The sequence below is a fragment of the Tupaia chinensis genome, unplaced genomic scaffold (assembly GCF_000334495.1).
Source record: "Tupaia chinensis unplaced genomic scaffold, TupChi_1.0 Scaffold000140_1, whole genome shotgun sequence".
Classification (NCBI taxonomy): domain Eukaryota; kingdom Metazoa; phylum Chordata; class Mammalia; order Scandentia; family Tupaiidae; genus Tupaia; species Tupaia belangeri.
In genome coordinates this window covers 2,843,522-2,858,760 of record NW_006159610.1, presented here as the reverse complement: position 1 = coordinate 2,858,760, position 15,239 = coordinate 2,843,522, and the positions used below count along the sequence as shown (strand labels likewise).

At 40.9% G+C, this 15,239-nt stretch overlaps 1 protein-coding gene across 6 annotated transcripts in view; it reads right to left on the bottom strand.

Moving 5' to 3' along the window:
* Window positions 1-15,239, bottom strand: part of CALD1 (caldesmon 1) — a 256,751-nt gene that overhangs the window by 86,782 nt on the left and 154,730 nt on the right. Inside the window, exon 1 of one of the 6 annotated variants that reach the window (XM_006145003.3) lies at window positions 1,340-1,564. The exons of the other annotated variants lie outside the window; for them this stretch is intronic. Within the exon in view, the coding sequence (XP_006145065.1) occupies window positions 1,340-1,392 (53 nt within the window). The 5' untranslated portion in view covers window positions 1,393-1,564. Of the gene's footprint in view, window positions 1-1,339; window positions 1,565-15,239 lie in introns of those variants that run through there. 6 annotated transcript variants of the gene reach the window in all.

Genomic DNA, 15,239 nt, shown 5'->3' with positions numbered 1-15,239 from the left:
CTAGCATTCCAGACGATCACTGACCAGCTGTGTGACCTTAGGCAAGCCCTTCACCTCCCATGGGCCTTGGTTTCCTCATCTGAAATGAAGGCATGAAACAGGGTCAGTGGTTTTGGAACTGTTCCATGGAGACCTGATTCCAAGGAAGCTCTGGTGGAGAAGTGAGAGAGTGGGCTGGAGGAGGGGTGAGGAGAAGGGTGGGGAGAGCAATGTGGTGTGTATGAAAGCTCTAGATCTCAAACCTCATATTTAACCAGAACATCTCCTTTGCAGGATAAATTCCTTGGAGGATTAACTTTGCTTAAAGAAAAAAAATCAGACAAGCACTGGACCATATAGGTAACCGCTAAAGTCCCTTTGGGCTCTCACAGTCGAGTGCTCGCACTGGTTATCCACGAGATCTGCTAACGGAATGGATGCGGGCCTCGTTTTCAGGACCCTGCTGAGCTCCTCTGTGTATTTGACTAGCTGTTGCACAAACACTGGAACAACTGGAACAACAATTGTCATGCTGAATCATTGCCAAATCTCTCAAAAAATGGGTAAGATTTACTGAAAAGCCACTTGGTGTTCTTACTTACTCTTGCGTGGTACCTTTTCCCACGACCCAGCGAGTTGTTCAGACCTCATAAACACCAGTGTGAAAACAGCTCTTGCCTGGGAGTATAAAGCCATAACTTCGCTACCGATAGTCGATAGTCGTCTGACTTTGGGTAAGTCGAGTGACCCCTCCGGGTACTGTTTCCTCATCTGGAGAATGAAGAGCTTAGAGGCCCCTTCTAGCTTGAACATTCCAGGATTTCATGATCCTAAACATTGGAACCCGTTATCTGAACAATTCCCTGATCAATAGCATATGCTCTCGGTCTGGTTCCGTCATCGTCAGATGGTCAGTCTATCGAGGGCTTTGGTCTGTTTACTTTAGAGATTGGGCAATGTGCGGTTTCTCCGAAATCTCAGAGTCCTGCAAATGGACTGTGCTGAGGCAGAGGGCTCAGGTCTAAATTAACTGCAGACCTTTAGAAACACCATGCTCTGCAGATCATATTTGAAATGGAGAAACCCGTGCCTAGGTATAACTCCCCGTACATGCACCGTAAAAATGGAAACAAGGAAAACCAGTGAATCAGAGCCACCACCGATTGAAGCTGAGACCAGAAAGTTTCATCCAGTTCTGAAACTTATTTGCTCACTCTGTTCCTTTCCCTCTTGGTGTCTCAGCCCCTTTCTCATGCCTTTTTTTTTTTTTCAACAATTTGTTATTTTTTAAAAAAAAAAAAAAAAGGAGAAGAGGAAGAAAAAGAAAGGAAGGAAAAAAGAAGGCAAAGCAAGGACTCACTGGGAGAGCGCGGCCAGGCTGCGTCTTCCCTGAAATCCGGATCCACCAAGCATGTCTGCAGCCAGGAAGGGGCGGCCAGGCCACTAGAGGTGTTGAGACCCCGGGCGGTCAGGGCGGGGGCCGGGCCGGAGGAGGTGCCATGTTATCTGCCGCTGAAATGCAGCGTGCAGAATGGCAGGATGCTCCGGTGTTCTCCCTTTGTGTTAACACTTTGGTCTGTCCCTGTGACGAAAGTCTGGGCTTGTCCTCAGCCAAATCTACTCCTCCCCACCCTTCCCCTTGCATAGGATCATCAGAGAGCTGATTGTTATTTTTTACTGTAATCTCTCTAATAGAAGCCCATCCTATTTAGCTTTTAAAGGGCTTAGATTGCTTCAAGATTTCTAGAAGGTATTGCTGGATTGTAAGGACCAGAATCCCCAGTACTTTTCCTGAGGGAGACTACTTCATATGCTTAACTACAAATAATCCAAGGAGGCAATGAGTCAAAGAAAAAGATGCTGATGCATGTACCCAGCCTTTTGGAAAAGAGCTGATCACAGTATCACATGCATACACCATCCAGTTCTGACAAGATCAACAGAAATCAGCCCACCGAGAGAAGTTCATCCGGGTGCAGTTCTCAGGCCCTCATCTCGAGCTCTGTTCTCAATTAGCATTGGTGTAGGTGGCTTCCAAGGCAAACAGTTCCCACTGAGAAATCAAATCTGAGAAAGTCCTCTTATCCCTTTTATCCAGGGAAAGATACATGACATAAAAATACAAACCAAATGCAATGGGATGAAAAGAGACGGCCCTGTTCAGTGATATGCTGAACTGACGGGGTACTGGGCTCACACCTCTCTGAGAAATGAGGGTAACAACCTGCCTGGAAACATGTTAAAACAGCAGGCCCCATCTGCACCCATGGCACCCTGGTGGTGATCTCATCGGCCCAGTGGGGCAAAGGAGGCTGGTCAGCAACAACTGGCAAAGCACCAAACTCCAGCCCCTGAGGACGGGGTGGTGTTGAGTCCATCTGAAGAAGACACTCCATCGTGGCGTGAGTTACGAACGCATTTCTTCATTTCTAATGAGCAGTGAACAGTTTGGTACCTGGGTAACAAGCTACTTATGAAGCTGACTTGTCGTCAGATGAGTAGAACAACTCAGGTCTCTACAATGTGAGGTTAAGATTAGTCTTTTGGAAGCAACGAACTTTACACATGGAGAGCTCCTTCGCAGAATGAAAGAGCTCATTGAGATCTACAACTTCAGGCCGCACACAGACAGAGCTAGGCAGAGCATTTAAACAACGCGCCCAAGGTCACAGAGCTGAACTGCAGCAACTGCTCTCTTGCTCAACTTAAAGAAGTTTAGTTCAATGACATTAAATACTGTCTTTATTTCACCTAGTGAGAACATTCTGATTGTTTTCCTGCTTAAATATGATGTTGTCAACCAAGCAATGTTTTATAAATATAGTTTAATGAAGTTCAAAGTTAATTACTCCATATATCATGATGTAACTACACAATGTAAATATCTCTCTATTAAGTCAATTTTTCTTGTCTTCTTATTTATTTATTTACTTTGTAAATAATTGTAAATAATAATTTTGTAAATATATATTGACTGAGGTGCATGAAATACTTCATGCCTTCGCAAGAAGACTGAAATACTGACTGACTTATTTTGAGTTTATTTCTCCAGAGCTAAGACAGAAACATGCATTGAGGCCTTTTGGCTGTTCCTTTTTCTTCCAAATTTTGCCTATTTAATTCCTCCCCCTTGGATTACTTATAAAATTCAGTGGCTTGCTGAGGTAGGCAACAAACCAAAGACTTCCCCCAGAGATGCCCACGTTCTCACCTTCAGAACCTGGGAATATGTTACTTTACATGACAAAAGGGACTTTGTAGATGTGATTACATTGAAGGTATTGGAAGGGGGAGAGCCTCAGTTCTCCAGGTGTATTCAATCTAATCCTGTGAGTCTTTAACATCAGAGATCTCTTTCAGAGAGATGCAACATTGCTGGAAGTAGGGCATGAAGATCGAAGTAGGGCACCATGGTGGGAGCTCTCGTAGTTGGAAAAGGCAAGGAAATGGATTCTCCCTAGAGTCTTCTGACTCTAAGGAACGCAGCCTGACCAACAACTTGACTGTAGCCCAGTGCGATCTGTGTTGGACTTCTGTAGATAACACGTTTGTGTTGTTTTAGGCTACCGGGTTTGTGGTTATTTGTTACAGCAGGATAGAAAACTAATGCATTTGCTTATGGGATACATTTGACTTTGGGCACGAGTTCGTCTCCTGATTTTCTCCTTTTCTGCCCCCTTACTCCAATTTTGAGGTGACAAGTATAGTTTTGGAGTACTCAGAATAGGCTGATAAAATGGAATAGCTTAGAAAAACTCTTGGGATTCTTTTAGATTCTTTTAGACTCTCTCTTTCTCGCTCTCATTCATACACACACACTCACACACACATAGCTTACCTTCCCATGGAAGAAAGCAAGAATTTAGCAGCCTTCCATTCGTGTGCCAATATTCAAGCACTGAAGCTATGCTAATGGCCAGCTGTGTAAAGAATATCCACCAAGCTATTTTCCTGGTTGTAAAGTCAGGGAAACTGAGCACATGCTCAGCTGGCCCCTCGATAATGGAATGCATTTGGGAAGTAGCTGTCTAAGTCCATGATAGTAAAACTCACTGGTATCATAACTCATCCTGCCTAGTAGGGTACTGACATGGGAATAGTGAGGGGAAAAGTGAGTCTTGGACCTGGGTCAGACCCCAGCTGGGAACAGGAGGAGCACAAAGGCCAATACAAGGCAGATGCCATGTAGGGAGAGGCAGGGAGATAACAAGTGAATCATGAGGCCAGAGCAGGGCTAGGGTAGGCAACAGCTTTCAGGAGTCCTCTGAGATCTTGGCCTGTGGCTGCAGAAGCACATTGAGAGGAACTGGGGAGAACAACCAAAAGGTTATTGGAAACAGTGCTCTGTTTCTGCAGAGACCCACACACATGTGCAGTTTCACTGTATGCAGTGCCTGGGATACTCCGAGTTCAGCTTCTAGAACTGGTGTCTTTGATAATTGAACTAATGACTATTTATTGGCACCGTGACCAACTGGACCAGTCATCCTTCAGCAAAGATAGTAGGTGTCACACATGTGATCCATGTGATGACCTTGGGACTCTGACTAGGAAAAATGAAAGTCTGGGCCACTCTCAAATTACTCATAGCATCCTTCATTTCTGGAAACTTGGTTGTTTAATTTTTCATCAAAGAGATTCTGGGCTGGGAAGGTTTGAAGGAGGTCAGTGAGATAGGAAGGAACAGCTCCCACCACAGGGTGGTCCTTTATTAATAAAATATGATTTTTTAAAAATAACTTTACTTCTTGGAGGTAGCTGACTGGACCACATGATCTGTTCCAGACTTTATAGCCTGCAATGGTTGTTTAAGAACAGCTCAACCTCACAGTGATTCCCTCAGGAAAAAAGAGGTATGTGGGAAGTGCCGTGTGCACTGCCCTAATGTGTTTAAGGACACACATGCAAACACACACATGTGCACACACACGTACATGCACACCGTCATTCACCTCCTACAGAAACTCACTTCAACCCAAGGGAATCTACACTTGGGAGGTAATAGTTTTAGTAATTTAAGGGAGATTTTTGGAAAGGCTCTTGGAGATACATTTTCTCATAAAGAAATTTATAGACTCTGTACTCTTAAAACTAGGCAAAAACTCTTGCTTAGAGAACTGCTCACCAGAAGGTGAGTAGGAATGAAGGTCAAGTGTTAGCTGTGTATTTGCAGGTAGTATGTCTTTTCTTCTTTCCTTTGATCTCTTATAGTCTCCCCCTATTCTATCCTTCCCAAGAGTGGCATCTCACTTCACCTGCTCCAAGGCATTGAAGTGCTCCCTTTCACTTGAGCAGTATTGCTTCATTCTATCTGATGATATTGCTTCTTAATGGACTGCCTTAAGAAGTCTCATGAAGTACTCTTCCCTTTCTCCATCTCCCTTCACAGAAATTGACTCCTCTTCTCTCATATCCTGCTCCTTACCTTCCAATAACTCCTTTTCCTTGCCACTCCTTCCCCACTATGTCTTTGCTAATGTCTTTGTAGCTCACTGTGTCTTCCTTCAGGAAGGTGCAGTGGGCTGGGGGCATGGAGAGAGAATGCACGGGCTAGTATGGGAAGTCATAATGTACCCCTCCTCCTCATCTTCCAGTGTCACTCCCTGTTCTTCCTGAGTCCTGATGGAGTGTGATGATGCATTTCTTTTATTATTATCATCATTATTATTGTTATTGTTGTTGTTAGAGAGATTTTTGCTATAGGGCCTGTGCACTTGCTGGAGAGACAGAGAGACAGAAAGCAAGAAATCAGCCCCCAGAAGGAATGGCTATGCCTCAGTCCCTTCTCCATTCTCCTTCTCAGGATTTTAGGCATGCACACACATGTGACTGGCATGAGTTTTAAGCCTCTGGGTCCAGGACTCAAACTGCTGTCAATTCAATGAGAGTCCAGTGACATAGCCATTAGGTCATCTGCTGGTCCTGATGGTACATTTCTGAACCATCCTTTGCCTCATCTGTCTCTAGGATGTAACATAGGCTTGAGTTGCTATATTCTCTTATTGCCCTTAGAATGGTGGTGATGGTGCATTTTTCAACCATCCTTTGCCTCATCTGTCTCTAGGATGTAACATAGGCTTGAGTTGCTATATTCTCTTATTGCCCTTAGAATGGTGGCCATATCGTTTTGTCCTTGCATGTTCCTTCCCCTCCCTCTACTTATCACTATTTGAATATTTACTACAAACAAGTCATTGTTCTAAGTGCTATGGGGGATCCAAAGATAACAAGGATAGTCCCAAAGGGAGATAAGATATGTATGCACACATTTTAACACAAGATACAAAGTGAACACTACTCTGAATGTAGTAGAGCTAAAGTACTATACTTTAAAAGGTGACATCCTGTGATCAAGGTCCCGGTGTTTAATCACCCTTATGTTCAGATCTGCTATCGAACTAGACTTCCTGTTGATGAAATAGAAACTCACTTATCTCTATTAGGGCCACAGGTATTAAGTCACCCTTTGGTCTCATCTTTTCTAGGCTAGACGCTAATGCCTCTTTTCTAACCATTTAATTTCAACTAGAACTGTAACAACTCTTCAGGCAAGAAACCAAAATTGGACATAATAAAGGCTTGATCAAGGCTGAATGTGTCTGGATGAAATCCCAGAGCTGCCCGCCACAGTCCTGTTAACACATCCCAACATTTCCACATTGATAACAGCATCTCTTACAGAGATCATTCATTCATTTTTGTGCTAAATTCAGGTCATTGTTTTTTTTTTGTTTGTTTGTTTGTTCCCCCTCCCCTAGACTTATTGCTTAGTCAGTTGATTTCTGGCATTATTTGCAGAGCTGTTTCTGTTATTATTATTATTTTCCCTTAATATGAATTCTGTACTGTTTTCAAGGGCTCATTTCCCAGCACTTTTAGGATACCCTGTATTTTATTTTCTTGTCTAAAGTCTTGGCAATGTAATTAGAAAAATTGAGGAATTCTAGGCCTAGTTTTAAAAAGGGAGAAAAAGGTCTTCTAAAGAGCACCTACCTGAATTCAGTGCCGGAGAGGTTTAATTATCCATCTAAGACAGCAGAGTTCAAGGTTCTAGTTTGCACCAATATTGTGTTTATATGCTTTTGCTTTCCCTTGCCAGACTGTGAGCTACATGAGGACAAGGAACAGGCATTACCTGTCTTTGTGACTCTCCTCTAGCCACATTTAGTGTGGTGTCTGGCACAGAGTAGGCCTTCTATAATATGTGTTGCATAAACAAATTAGTGTACTCGTCTTCTTAATGAGCAAACAATGACCTTGACCAAGTTAATATATTTCTTTTAGTCAAAATGGGAAGATGAGTGTTGTGAGCAGTACCCAATCTTGAAGTTAGTTGTGTCCATGATCGGAACTGACACACATCTGGCCATGACTGAATGCAGGTTCTCTTATCCTGAGGCTACTGCTCAGTTAAAAGGAGGGCATTCTATCCTTCTCAAGGGCAAATTTGGGTCTAGCCTTCCCTTGCCAGTTCTTCCCCTAAAGCATGTCTTGATCTCTAGCTGGACCCCAACTGGCAACGTGACACAAAACTTCAATCAACGCTATGCCCTAACATTTATCATAAAAAAAAAAAAAAAAAAAAAAAAAGAAAAAGAAAAGAAAATTGATACTCAGTGTGACCACTATTTGCATTTGTTACAGGTCCCACCTCCATGAAGTCTTTCTAGGTTTGACTTTATCATTTTGTAATTTATTATGTTAGGAGGAAAGACCAGGAAGTTTGAGCCCACTCTTGTTTGCATGTATTTGAGAAACAATTATGTTGCAATGTGTGAGTCAGCTTCTGCAGCTAACTTGCTGTGAGGTTCTGCCATACAGTTTAAACTCTTTCACAGCAATCATTTCGGTCTACTCTCTAAGCTCTTCTTAAAACCTGGGACTTTAAACCAGCTGGACTATTTTCTTTTCCTGGGGAAAAAGGTTTCTATCTTGAAAAGATTATGCCTCTAATCCCCTTTTGTCCTCCAGTTTAAGACTCAACTTTAAAATAACAAACCAGTACTTAGAGATAGGGCTCCAACAAGTTTGTTGAATGAATTGTTGTTGGTACATGCCTACAAACCCTGGCTCTGGTTTCTGTGAAAATAATAATACATACTTTATATAATTCTGAGAAAGTAGTATGTATACAAAGAATATGATTTCTCTCAATAGGAAACTGAATCTAGGCCTGAATCTAGGCCATAGTGATGTCTTTTAGAATATAGATTTGTTATACAAATGTAAAATTAAAGTGTGAAAGAAATTAAGAAATTATTAAAAGAACTTTAAGAACAAAATTCTAGTGTAGGAGAAAAGGTCAGATCTTCAAAGGACACATATTAGTTCATAAACCTTGGAATTCTCAGTGTGCATCACTCTTGTTCAAAGTATCTAAATATTTCTACAACCATAAATTTATTTGCTGGTGTCCACTTTATGCATCTGGATATTAAATTTGTACATGACTTTTATGGCTGAAATCAAATCCAGATTTTTTCCCCAGTAATACCTTATAAAGTCTTATAATATATTGATCTGTTTTTGGATGGGTCAGACCTAGATTAAAGCATATTTATTTCTCTTGCTAGAGAAATAGTTCAGTATGTACTTTGGATAATAAATGACATGTAGTCATGTCATGTCCCATTTTGAAATAACATCACATTCATCAATACAGAATTATGCTATCCATACATAAAAATAAATATAATAAACAAGGCATTGAGTCTTATTTATTCACTAGTTTTGTGTACATACATGCTTTTTTCTCACCAACTAAGTTATGACCTTTTTGTTGACAGGAATATGTTGTGACATTCCTCCTGTGCCTGACACAGCCTAGAACAGTGTTAAACATATAACAGATGGTCAATAAATGCTTGTCATTTGCTCTCTGGGTAAAAGAGGAACAATGATGGAATTGAAATGCCCTAAGGATTGGCTGATTCTTCCCTCAAGTGGCATTTTTGGAGTATTCATCTTGGTGCGGGATCTACACATTCTGCTGCGCCAGAAACTGGACCTTGGAAACTCTGGAGCTGACAGGTCCCAAGTAGATGGACTGACTCATAGATGCACAAAAGACAAGATACAAACACATCTATCTGTGTATCTATATCATAATGCCAACTGAGATAGAATGGACAACCTCCCTATTCAGTGCCTAGAGAATTCTCATTTCCCAACCAAGGCATGTTCAGTTCCCCAAGCCAGAATGTTAGGAAGCTGCATAGTCACGATAGACTATGTCACTCCTGAGTGTGGAGTCAGAGCACAGGGTGGTCAAGTTATCATTAGGAATGTTTCAGCAAGCAAAGGTGATGTGAAGAAACACACCTTCCAGTGGAGAGAATACTTTCCATGTCACAAGACTGAACCAACCCTGAAATTCAAGGTCTAGTCCATTTGGCTATTGCTAGATACCTACTGCCAAACCTAGGCCTAGGCCGGCACTCCTCAGGACCTCTTTCACCGGCCCATGCTTTTCTTAGACTTGCGGATATGGTAGATTACAGTTAGACTCCACCTGCTTAAATCCGAAAGGTCTAATCTAATTTGAATTTATTAGAAATGTTGGAATTATGATAGATGCTCTTTTGTAGGATTCTTGGGTGACTTTATGGTGGCAGCCTGAGATAGAGTAGAAATAGACTAGGAAAGAAAGATGTCCAGCTTTAGGATGAAGCCAAAGTCTTACTAGGATTAAGGCAGGGAAAGCAAATGGAGCTCTTTTTCTTGTTGCTCATTAGTTTATAGAATAGAAACAGGCAGGTTTTTTAGGGAAAACATTTAATGAAAAATAATCATACTCATTTTTCTTACTTAAGAGCCAGAAACCATCTGGCTTTTAAAATTAAAAAGCCAGAAAGTTTTTTACTTATAAGACTTCACGAAGACAATAAAGAAAAGAAAATAGAAGACACTTATACAAAAAATAGCAGATGGTCACTTCAAATTTGAGAGCCAACGATCTGAAATATGAATTCAACTTTCTAAAATATGTTGCAAAGTAGAGATGGCTGATGTAACCTGAGATTCTCCTAGGTATTTTAGAATTCAGAGTCTTTCTAGGATAACTTCAAATTATCTTTCCTTCTGATTCTTTCCCAGTGGCTTTAAGAATTAGAAAATTAAATTTAAAATTAAAATATATAATTCTGAGTTTCAGTTCACAACTTCCAGTTTTAATTTGTATGTTAATGAATTAATTAAAGGGCATGCTTTTGTAATGAAGACACTCAAGGTGTAGTTACATTTGCATTATAGTCAATCTTTACTGAATTAATCTGAATCTTCATTTAGCGTTCTGATGAATAGTTATTTGTAAATATTCCTATTCCTTCTTTCAAGCAGTACTTCTGGAGGTGACTGAACTATTTATAAAAACAAAACCAAAAAAATCTCTGTTAACAAAAATAAATTAAACCCTTTTAGCTTGGTTAACAGTTTTGGGTTCTAATGTATTTTTTCCCCATTTGTTCTATCATTACTTTCCAATACCAGAAAAAAAATTCACCATTTAGAGTTTAACTTTAGACCCAGCTTCTAAGTTTAACACTCTTAGTTTCAGAAAGAGCATTGAAAAATACTAGCCAGAGATTGCCCCATGTCTACTTCTCCTCATTCTCCTGGGGTTAACCAAGAACTTTACTACTCTTAAACACATACTTGGTCTTTCATTAGAGAGATTTTTTGATTAAACTGTTTGTTCACTATTGAACTCCAGGAGGATTGGTATGAACTGTGTAATTGGATGATTATCTGATTTTACAAGGCAGATACTAATTACAAATAATAGTAAAGGCTTGAGTACTAGAGCAAATAGGCCAACAAAGGAAATTGACTCATCATCATAATAGCAGTTGTCTCTGTAATGCAACTAAATAAGTGTAAATGGTCAAAAAGTCCAATTATCTTTAATAATCAGACGCATACATGAGATAAGTCTCTTTATGTCTCTAGAGAAGAAGCAATGAAATCAGACTGCCAATGGCTTGAAGGAGTGATGAAACCCTGGGGAAAGTATTGATGGTGACAGTATGCAAAGGGTACCATGAAGGCTGAAGGTTGTTGCTAAGGGTTCTCCACCTCATAAATAGCAAATCCAGTGGAGTTCTGTCTTCATATGTGGATCTGAGCTGAAGCATTTGCACTCATTTAATGTTGTGTGCTGCTTTTTGGAAAAATGCAAGTAAATTGCAGTTTCTGATCTATAGTTGCTTTAGATTTATGGGACCAGCAGTTGGCGTAATGGCTATGTCATTGAACTCCCATGTAATCAACCATGGTTTGAGTCCTGGTGGCTTAAACTCATGCTGGGCGTGTGTGCATGCGTGCCCAAGATCTTGAGAAGAGAATGGAGGAGAAGGGATTGTGGCATGGCCATCTCCCCTGGGGGGGGGGGGATTTCTTGCTTTCTGTCTCTCTGTCTCTCTCTGTTTGGCTGGTGAGCACACATACCCTATAGCAAAAACGTCTCAAAAATATTTAAAAATCTTAAAAAATAAAAAGATACTTTCTTCATCAGGAGTTAGAGGAGATCATATGGGTTTGAGTTTATAAACTGAGAGTTGGACACAGCACAGTGCAGAGAGACAAACGGCAGAGTTGTAGTCTATGATAAGATTTCCAGATGTAACTTTCCACTGTGTGCTCTCGGGCTCGTGGCTCTGCAAGCCTGGGTCCAGTGCTATGGACCTCCAATCCCATTTCAGAGCATGTAAGAGAGAGAACATGTGAATATTTGACCATACAACCCAATTGGACACCTGAATCTGTCTTCTAGCAGCAACTCTGCACTTCAGGCAGAACTCTCATAGCAAACTACAACTCTGACAAATGCTACAATGAGATAAGATGCATTTTCATGTGCCTACAATGGGAGAACTTAGTAACTAAAAGACTCAGGAATTTCATCCTGCCTTGACATTGAGTTTTAAAAGCCTTCTTCTGTTCATTTTAAAACTATGCAGCATCTGTAGCTGTGGTAATCCCTGGATAGCCAGGATATATTATAAGGATGCTGGCTCAGAGAAAATACATACATTTGGGCCAATTGTTTTTCATGGTTAGGTAAGAAGAGTTAAAGGTTCTAAAGGGGAGAAGTAGGCCAGCAAGTAGTATGGAGGTTAAGGTGACTGGATCTCACATGGTTGACAGTGTGATTCAAGTCCTGAACCCAATGGCTTGAAAATCACACTGGGGGGGGGTGTATGTGCATGCCCACAATCCCAAGAGAAGAATGGAGGAGAAGGACATACAACATAGCCATCCCTCCAGGGTAATTTCTCACTTCTCTCCCCTCTCTGTTTTTCTCCTGTGAGCACACACACCCTATAGCCAAAAACAAAACAAAACCTAAAAAAGGAAGGCAGGGCACCAGGCATCAGCTCTCTACAACATAATTTTTGTTCAAGATCCCCTACATAGTAGTTCCTTCCTCATCTTGCTCATCGAGGACCTAGCAGAAATGATGAGGGGATATTAGATCCCCAAAATGGGTCTCCCTGAGGGGTGGGGAAACAAGATTTTCTCAATAGTTTTGATTAGAGAAACAGAAGAACTATTCAAGTAAGGAGTGGGCAGAGGTATACATCTATTAAGGTTGCCAGGAGTGCCCTGGGAAAGATTCGGGGCAATTATACCTGTTGATGCTTCTTTTCTTTGAATCAGCACAATAACCCATCACCTCATCCTGCTCATCTGTTCCCTCTCTTCCTGCTCAGTTATTTTCCATATTAGTCTCTTGAGTTCCCCAGAAAAACCTTCTGGCAGTGCAAAGTTTTCTGTGGGAATCAAGACTGGGTTGAGTGCTGTTTTTCTAAGCAAGCACAGTAGAGCTACCAGTTCCAGAAATAAAGGACTCTTTCATTACCCAGTTGCTGGTGCCGGCTCTGGGAATTCTCTAGCTTTCATTTGGAGAGCCCCATGAAGTATGCAAAATTCTCACTGGACAGTAAGACCCAGGCTAGCCTTAGAAAAATAAAAAGCACATATTGAGCAATCTTCTGGAAACTATCAGTTGGATTCCTAAATGGCACAGGAAAATGAAAGCCAGTGAAGATGTGACACAGGATAGTTCATGTCACCCACAATGGAAAATATGAACGTCAGAAGAATTTCCTATTCTAAACAATGTGCGGTTTAAAATACACTCTCTAGAGACTCTCCTGAATGTACAAGCTTATAGCTGCTATTAATAGTGGCTGATGTGTACTTCACCAAGATTTTTATTCCAACAAAAGAACTGTATGTGATGTAGGGAGTTATTAAAATGGAAAATAGGGAGGCAAAGCATTAATGGCACAAAGAAATGTGGTATTATCTGTTGAAGATATTTTGTAGTTTTATCAACTGTTCCAGGGAGAAATGTTCACCTGTTGAAATATCCATTTTGTAAGCCAAATAATAATGTGATTGAATGTATAAAAGACAATGAAATGAAAAAAAAATCATGAAAAAAAGGGAAAATAGGGAACCAGCAGTTAGCGTCATGGCTATGTCGCTGGACTCCCACGTAGTCGACCGCGGTTCGTGTCCCGGACCCGGTGGCTTAAAACTCACGCCGGGCGCGTGTGCGTGCGTGCCCAAGATCCCGAGAGGAGAATGGAGGAGAAGGGATTGCGGCGTGACCATCCCCCCTGGGGGGTGATTTCTCGCTTTCTGTCTCTATGTCTCTCTCTGTCTGTCTGGCGAGCGCACGCGCCCTACAGTGAAAATCTCTCCAAAAAAAAAAAGGGAAAATAAACCCCTACATTCTTAACTTAGTTAATTGGTACTAATCTCAAATGTAATGTCAGATATCTGAAAGGAAGGCCAGTATAAATTATGAAATATTTGAAAAGAAATGCAGTCTTGAAAAATGTCCCAGTATACCTGGTAACTTCTACCAGACTAACAAAACCTTAGACGCTTGCTTTAAAAATGAATTAAAACAAAAGATTTACGATGATCACATTATGTTTTTAAATGTAAATGGATGTTTCTAAAGCTATTTTGACAGTTTTAAGAAGTTTTACTCTCTAGTGTTTAAAAACTAAGCCATGGAATGTACCTTCCATCCTTAACATGGGTTAATGTAGATTTACAATAGACTAAAAACTGATTTTCTAACTGCTGATGAACATTGTTCATTGGACAGCAAACTAGTGAAAAGAACTGATTTTATTCACAAAGTATGCACATGAGTCCTCTTTGACCTCACTCACAGATGACGGAGAATCCACTTACACAGTCCCACACTGTCCCAACATGCTCACGTTCCACGCCCTGGGATACTTTCTCCTAACACCTTATGGACCTTTAGGATAATGAAGGTCAAGGACTTCCCAAGAAGACTTCAAAGCAATTGAGATAGATTTCCCTTGCCTGAAAGTCTGGAATAGACCATAATCATTCTTGTCTGCCATCTTTACCTGGCCAAGTGACAGCTGTAAATGCAAATCTCTTGCTGGTCAATGAGAAAACCAAAAGGCAGATGAGAGAGATTCAGCATAAAGATTTGATAGCTTTTGGTACATTTTTCTTCTTTCTTTCTTTTAGTTTATTTATTTTCCATGAGTGAGAGAGACAGAGATGGCAGAGAGATAGGCACTCTCAATTGGGTCTCCACACCACAGTCTACCCTGAGCTTCAGGCAGCCTTGGGTCATGAGCTTCCATACACCTGGCATATTCAGAGGGGTTTCCAGACACAAACCTGAAACCTTCCCACGTGGGCCAGTCTCGCAGAGAGTTTGTATTACCCTATACCACCGTCTAGCTCCCGTGTTTTAACTTTCTTTCGATGAGAACTCTTTGTTCATCGTCCTGTGCACTTCTCAGACTCCTAGCTTTCAACAACAGAAGAATTCCTTTGGGCCTGTGAGGTTGTGAAAGCAAACTTCTTACACTCTCAGGGAAGTGGGCACTTATTAACACCTTTACCTGACAGTCTGGAGAGAATCTTTGAGTGACCCAGATCCCAGGGCCCTGGGAAAGCTATTCCCTAAGTTCTTATTACTTTAGAATATAATTTAGAATTTAGAATTTTGCTTTAAAATAAATAAATTATACAGAGCACTGGTTGCCTCTGTGGGTGGAGAGGCAAAAAGGGCAGAGGTTAGAGAGGGCCCTGCAAGAAGCTTCAGTAGTATCAGAAATGTCCTAGTTCTTAAATCAAGTGATAAGTTTATGTGGTATGCATTGCCATATTTATAAAGTCTGTCTATATTATATAATATCTATTTATTTTAAGTTTATTTATTTCTTTCATGAGCAAGAGAGACAGAAAGGAGA